This window comes from Astatotilapia calliptera, chromosome 6 (assembly GCF_964374335.1).
Source record: "Astatotilapia calliptera chromosome 6, fAstCal68.1, whole genome shotgun sequence".
NCBI lineage: Eukaryota > Metazoa > Chordata > Actinopteri > Cichliformes > Cichlidae > Astatotilapia > Astatotilapia calliptera.
Genome location: NC_137427.1, coordinates 35,067,940 through 35,075,889, shown reverse-complemented (window position 1 = coordinate 35,075,889; position 7,950 = coordinate 35,067,940). Strand labels below are relative to the sequence as shown.

General features: G+C 39.6%; 1 protein-coding gene across 1 annotated transcript; it reads right to left on the bottom strand.

Annotated features, from left to right (window-relative positions):
* Window positions 1-1,489: 1,489 nt before the first annotated feature.
* LOC113014262 (uncharacterized) lies at window positions 1,490-7,711 on the bottom strand. Its single transcript, XM_080303213.1, has 5 exons — window positions 6,174-7,711; window positions 5,712-6,028; window positions 5,318-5,503; window positions 1,899-1,959; window positions 1,490-1,830 (listed from the first exon to the last, which is right to left on the bottom strand). The coding sequence occupies exons 1-5, from the start codon at window positions 6,809-6,811 to the stop codon at window positions 1,626-1,628; spliced, it is 1,407 nt and encodes a 468-aa protein (XP_080159339.1). The 5' UTR covers window positions 6,812-7,711; the 3' UTR covers window positions 1,490-1,625.
* Window positions 7,712-7,950: the final 239 nt, after the last annotated feature.

The following is a 7,950-nucleotide window of genomic DNA, read 5'->3' as shown; positions in this document are numbered from 1 at the left end:
GTCTGCATCTTCCACAGTTTTTATGCTTTTGTTCACTCCAAGTTTGACACAAACCCACAGACAACCAGAGTTAACTATGTGAAGCAATCACAGACACTGTAATGGCTGATTTTTCTAATAAACACAATCAGGTTAACATTAAGGTTTAACATTGAAGGAGATTTGTTCCATAGTCACAGTTATACTTGTATTTCCTTTACTTACATCCAACACTACTATGTTCTGTTTCAGTCCAGGTGCTGGCAGTTTATCCTTTGTTGTTTGGACAAATAAGCTTAAAGCTAAACCTTCATGTTTTTGATGGGAAAGTTTGTTAAACCATTGCTCAACTTATGTCTGCACAGAGCAGATAATTATGATGTACTTGTAAAAAGACTTGATAAGCAGGTCACAGCTGAATCAAGGGGTAATAAAAGTAAGACCACGCGGTCTCAGCACGACTACACATGCAGTGGGTTATCGCACACATTTGAAAGACTCATTGTGTAACTCAGGATGTGACCCCTTATAAAGGAGACAGAGAAGTTCTGTTGTTCAGTCAAGTAAAACCTGGTGAAAGTGCAATTCTAAGACTCTGGTCGTTGCTTAAGTGTATAGATAAAAAATCTTTTTTTCATACATTATTTTCTTACTATATTAGTATAATCACCAAATCGATTATTTCGTATTTATCTCCTGAAACGATCTACATTAACTTTTCTATCCCTAGAAATGTGTTTCCAGAGTCCCAGGTTTAGTGACTTCCTGTCCACCATCACATCAGCTGAGTAGTTGTCAAATTTGAGGGGAGCAGAGAAGATCAGACACCAGTCAGCAGGTCAGAGGCCATCTCTCATTTCACAAATCAATCGCTTGATTTATAAATGGAACAAACACCCCATCAGACCAGGTAATGACCCATTATGAGACAACAGCCGTCTGAGAGGAGATGTTCTGTATCACAAAACATGGGAAACAAACAAACTCTAGGCATTCTGAAATATATAAAGCTCAACAAAAAAACAAAACCATATCAGATCCTGATGTAATTCATTTTGTTGTTGTCTTTATTAGTCATTTAAAAAGGTCTAGAAAAAGTGTCCAGGAAGAGATTCTACTATTTATGCAGCACTGCCCCCGTGTGGCAACAAAGGCACACAACAGCTTCATTTCTCAGCCTGTTGCCTTCTTTTTCCTTCATGATGTAAACAGTGAATGAACTGAAAGAAGTCAACCCATAAACTGTTAAACTGATACAACAGTCATGATGATTATGTAACAAGTTGTAGTTGACTTTCTGGTGGTGGTTTTGGTATACAATTTAAAAGCCATTTTCTTTTATAAATACACCATACACTTTGTTCTTGACCATTTCTTTTCCTCATATCCTTAATGGACAGTGGAGGAACACTACATCTAGCTTCTGTTTAACATTTATCCAGGCGCCCCCACACTGTACCTCTACAGAAACCAAGGGAGAGAGACAGACACACAAAGATTTCCACTTGAATCTTCATCTCAAAATAGAAAAAGTTTTATCACAAAATAATTACAAGAGCACAAATAAAAACCAAAGACAAATGAAATAAAAGGCAAGGCCCTGCGACTGAACACAGCACATCTTGCACCTTTAAAATTCACAAATTTCACTTTTCTTTGTCAGTCTGTGGTATTAAAAAAATCTCAACATGATGACCAACGTTTGACCTTTCACCTCTAGCATAGTTTTCTCTGGATTTCAATCTGGCCACTCCAGAAATGACATTTATCAGTGTATGTACAGCATCCATTTTTGGTTTAGACAGTCTGACACAGACCGTCTCCATGGCAACCTCCGAGACTCTTCTTTTCCTAAAAAAAAAAAAGTCTCTATATGACCACCAACAAACCTGTTACACCATATTTTTTCACCAGCTCACCTTTGCTGAAGGTTCTCATACAAATCTAAACATCTTTTGAGAAAGTCCACATCACTCTGATCTGTAATGAAAACAGAAAAACAATGACAACACCAGCAGAGGCCTCCGACATAAACCTGGCAACATAAATCCAGATAACTTTGCTTATTTATCTCTTAAAACATTCAACAAAGATTACATTTCTAACAAATATACCAATATCAATATATATTCCAGAAACAGGACATTCCAGTTAGATCCTCTCCAAACTTACACTGGGCAGCTCAGCCCATCATCCACTTTTACAAAACAGAAAGCCGCCTGATACAACAGCCCCAAAAGTGACAAAAATCCACCTCCAAAAAGCAAAACTTCTCATAATGGAAAAACAAAAAAGATTGTCAATCCTATCAAACACTTTCTCTTAATCTAAAGAAATTATTCCAACATCAAACTGTACAATTTACAAATAACTACCAAGTCTCTCATGAGAAAACTCTTGTTCACATTAGAGCTATGTGGTACACAGTACGACTGATCTCTGTGAGTGATTCATTTCACAAAGTGTTTCGGCCTGGTGGCCAGTACCTTTGAAGGAAGTTAGTAATCTGTGCATAACAGAGCCACGTCTCCATTTCTAAGCAGAGACAAATCTCTGTTTTTTAGGGAGAAGAGAGAGCCCCACACGATGACTCGATGCCAGTAACAGTCTTTTACAGAAGTCTGCAGGCAGCCCACCCTGTGCAGGAGCCAGCTGACCAGCAGCAGCACTAATCTCCTCCAAAGAAAAGTTAGCATCCAGGACAGCTCTGTCCTCAGAGCTCAGCTGAGGAAGCCCCTGCAGCAGCTTCTCCACGCAAGCTTTGTTACTTTACTCCATCCCTAACATGGTGGTGTAAAAGTCCACGGCATACTGACCTGCTCTGCATCCAGGAAAAACCACTAACGCCACATAAACTACACTAACAACACCATACACAATTACACTAACTCATCATCAGCATCACAACACACCACACATAAAAAAAACACAACTTTCAGCCAGACAAACCACACAGTCCACCAAACTTCCATCATTCACCAGAGAGAGGGAGAGATATAGAACGAGAGAGTTTAGTGGATGTGTGTTTGTGTGTGTGATACACACAATTTATGAATGTACTCTCCAATAAAGGTTATGTAGTTGATGAAAAGTGGGTTAGATTAAATGTTTACATTTCTTGTGCATGAAGTAAACTATAATATTTATATGTAAAATTCCACACCTACACCTGTGCGCCCTCACACTGCAGCACATTTTACTCCCCTGGTTGCAGAAACCGTTCTATATTTTGTCACAGCTGCAAAAGAAGCTCCACTCAAAGAAACTCAAAGATGATGGAGAGGAAGAGATTTCAGAACATGAGGCAGGAAGGTGGGGAGAGAGTGAGGCGGTATGGCACACAGGAAACGGTCGAGGGCAGACTCAAACCCAAGCTCCTGCAGTGGGAACTCTAACGTTTAGTACATGTGTCCCCACTCAGCCAGGTGAGATATAGCAGAACCATCAATTCAGAGTCTGACAGTAAGGGTGAAGACGAGCCTGACTGTTGGTCTGCTCCAAAACAAGCCCATAAGCAAGCTTTGAAATAATATGTTACAAAATTGTGAAACTGCGACATGAAATTTGATTTGAAAATGAAATTCATCCTGATCAGGAGCTGTTATGATCTAAATGGTGTTCTAGATCCAGTAAGCATTCATTCAACTTGTCTGCAGCAAAATTAAAAAATAAGTTACCACAAGTTGTTTTTTAAATTGGTAAATAATTGATAAAGTGTTAAAAGTACTGGTTGTGTTTGACCTCATCACCAGGATGAGTTGGAAATACCTCAAATTCCCTCAGGTGGCCTTTTGCTGGTTGGATTGCCACTACAGTCTGTAAACTGTGGAGGTAATTTTGTGAGCTCATTGGATGAGCAGTTTCTGAAATACTCAGACCAGCCCATCTGGCACCAACAACCACGCAATCTCTTTCCCCCATTCTGATACTTGCTTTGACCTTCAGCAGGTCATCATGAACATGTCTGTATGCTTAAATACTTTAATTTGCTGACGTCTGATTGGTTCACTAGACATTTGTGTTTAACGAGCAGGTGAACAGGTGTACCTGGCAAAGTGTGTGTAACCCTCAGTGTTACTGACATGTTCCACACTGATGCACAACAATACTCTGTGCCCCACACTGTTTTATTAAGTATGTCTAATCACTGTGGACATTACATGTACCTTCTTGAAGGAGAGGTCAAAGGTCAGTTACCTTTATAGGTTCCTGCTATATGTTGTGACATATACACAGCACAGTTGTAGGAATGATAGTTTCTAAGTTCTAAAGCTTTTTGTCAATTTTCAACCAATAAATCATAAAGTTGACCTTGAAGACCACAAGTTTGAATGGATTGTTAACATGACCCCACTCTACAGCACTGCAACATTTTAACATGAGTTATTTAAGACTTTCCAGGTATCCTGGTTACAGAAAAAGATTGATGAGCAGAAAAAAAGAAACAAACTTTAATTGTTTCTGATTAGAAGCTGTACAATCCGGACTGACTTTAACAAATGTGCTATAGGCTCAGCTGGAAAATAGTGAGCTTTACAAGACTGATTTTGTTCCAAAGGCTTTCACAGACCTCAACCAATCCTAAGGCTAATTAGCACGGCTAGAATTTTAAAAACATTTGCTAAATGTTGTCATTGCTAACATATACCTGTTTTAGAGCATGGTGAGTAGCGAGAATGCAAAGTTATTGTTACCTCTAAAAAGAAAAATGTGAAGATGTGATATTAGCATGAGCTATATAGTATCTCCAAAAGTTGATTCTGTTCATCTGGACTTTACGTTTTGTGGGAAAAACGTTTCGTCACTCATCCAATTGACTTCTTCAGTCTCAGCTGACTGCAGGTTTCCCCAATCTTATAAACAGTGCATGTATATGGTTACCTGCACCCTTGCAAAACTTTGCTAGACCCGTCCCTGCACAGTTACCAGCTGTCAGTAGAAAAGGATCCTGATGTTATTTGTCTCTTAGAAACAGTTCATAACTTCCCTTCAACTCATCCATGTCACCTAAAAGGTAAACCTGTTTCTCCATCACCTGTTCAGCTCTGATGATTCAGTAAGGACATCTCCTGGTTTCATCTTCACGTTTCCCTCTCACCACATATCCAAACCGATATCAATGACCAGCAGCTGTTACAGCTGTGGCTCCAGCCAACATCAGCTGATACTAGAAAGCAATATTAAATAAATTCTAACAGCAGCTGATCAAGCTTTAACCTGCTGCTGTTGTTTAGAGCGACCACCGCTGTTTTCCTCTTTCTGGCTCGAAATGTGTAATAAACAAACAAGAGAGAAGCAGGCAGAGCTGTGTTCAGTTTAAGAAAGAGGTTTTTGATACCTGAGAAGGAGTGCAGCAGCTCCATGGTGTCTGTGGCACAAGCAAGGTAACCATCAAGCTCAACTGCACTTTGCAGCCTTCTGGAGATTGGTCTGGAGAAGAATTCATCTTCATCAGATGACTCTCTTTGCTGATCCTCACTCTCATGCTCTGTCGTTTCAAGATGTTGTTTGATGTATGTCAAGGCTGTAATTGTAAGTAGATAACACAATTTTGTTATTTAAATTTCAGTGATTATTCCTGAACACAAATTTAAAAACGGGAAATTCTCAAAAAGGATTGTTTAGTATTCAGGACAGACCATCAATAACTTACAATGTATTAGGTGAAATACTCACTTAAGCATCTGTTCAAATGTAAAAATACACAAAAATGGGATCACATGAATCCTTACCAGCCTCTGTTACATCTGCTCTGTCAGTCCAGGAAGTCTTGAACTTGGGTAAGAGGACTGCAGCTGCAGCCAACTCTGGATCCTCCATCATCGCTCCAAAACGCTTTTGAAGGCCATTTTGCAGGGCTCTGATGAGTGGCACGCATGTCTTGCTTGATGTCTCCAGCCTGCTAAGTTTGGACAGTAGTTGTTGGATTACTGGCAGGAGCCATCCCATAAAGGAAGTGGACTCAGACTGAAGAATGTTTGAAGCTTTCACCAGTGGCTTCATGGTGGTACAGTACTCCCTAAGGAATGCAACTTCTGCAGGACTCAACCTGTAAGACACAACAACAAAACCCACCATGACTATAATAGGGATCTTCTGATTTAATATTAAGAGTCTGCTCACGTTTTTAACCATCCATTAAGGAAAATTCACAAAATTTGCAACCATATTGGTAGGTGTCCAATTTTACTCACATTTTCACCTTGAACTCCTCACAAATGCTCCTGATGGCATTTTCCCCCTTCTCATCAATGATGCGTATTATCCTTTCAATGGCAAGGTAGGTTGAATTCCATTGTGTTGCATTGGGACAAATGATCTGTAGTTTACACTTGTCCTCTACCACTTCATTAGCCAAATGAGACCGGCCAGTTTTGTTCCAAATGGCCTGGCATTTTGCAAAGGTTGCACGGGAGAGCCTCTTGTAGGTTTCATTCATGCTCTCTGCTAGGGCAGCATCAGATGTTGCCACAAGGTTTAGCAGGTGACATGCACATCGCTGATGAGGCGGGAGTTGATACTCCAAACCAGAGTCTTCATCAAGAATTGCACTTGCCTCATGGTAGTCAATATGGTCAGTCAGGTCAATAGTTTCTGGGTCTGCTTCATCTTCAGCTTCATCTGCATCATTTTGTGCCCCAAACATGTGGAAGGCCTTGACAAAGTTGGATCCACTATCAGTTGTGGTTCTTACAACTTTGCCTCTAATCTTGTATTGGCAATGGATATCATCAAGCGCACCAGCAAGCATGTCAAATGTGTGAGACCCTCTCAATCTTTTGCATGCTGGTGCTGCAGATCTTCTTTCCAGGGACTCTTCCTCCAATGGCATGTGACTCCAAGGTAACTTTTCTGATGAGCTGACCAACAATCAGTAGTGGTAGCAACAAATTTGACTTTATCCAATGCTGCAACCAAAGTCATCTTCATGTGATCAGCAGCTTCACAGATTCTGGCACGGACAGTGGGTCTGGAGATGACTTTGGCTTGAGGTTGTAATGTGGTAACCAATTCTTTGAAAGATGGCTGTTCTACCACTGCAAATGGCTGTAGACCCTCACATGTGAAATTGATGACAAGCATGTCAACAGTTGCTTGTGGAACATGTTTGTTTGCAGCTCTCAACATCAGGTCTGGTAACTTGGCTTGTGTATTTGCTGAGAGCTTGTTTGGTGTGGCTGTGGTCTTTCGCTGACGAGATGTTGATGCCACAGTGATATTGTACTGCTCAATCTTCGATGGATGTTTCCTCTGTAGAGATAAATATTATCATACGTCAGGTTCATACATTACTTCATAACATCACTGTGATTAACACTACAGGAAAACACATTTTTAAAACATCATTCAACTAGACATGAGCTAATCTTTGATTGTTTAGCATAGTATAAAAGAGTGGTGAATTTGGTCAAATCTTGCAGATATATTGCTGTATTTATTTACAAATGTAAACCAATTTTGAACGATCATTGCAAAAAACATGAATTTCTGTATACATTCTAAGTTCTGTAATCTGTATACTATCTGTAAAAAGAGTATCGACCAATGTATCAGTATCTAAATTTTTAACTCCTTTTTATCAGTATCACCCTAAAGTTTTCAGTATTAGTCAGGTTCTAAAAATACTAAGAGAGCAAAATATGTGTATATAGCAAATGTAATTTAAGAAAAGGGATCACATACACAAAAATGCTGCCCATACAGCTAACAAATAAAATCAATCCACATTATGTTCTTTGAAAAATATATCATATTGGGAAACATATAACCCTACTGATTAAGAGCCATGTCACTATGATAGACCTATATCAGGCCAATGATCCTGATCAACTGATCCATCCATCGGGCTCTGATACATGTCAGCTGAGAGCTGGAAGATTAATTTGAGATGCAGCTCAGCACTGTGTTCAAATTTTGTTTTTTATATAGGCCAGCTGATTGTAGGCCTGTGAGTTTTAAATGACTACAAAT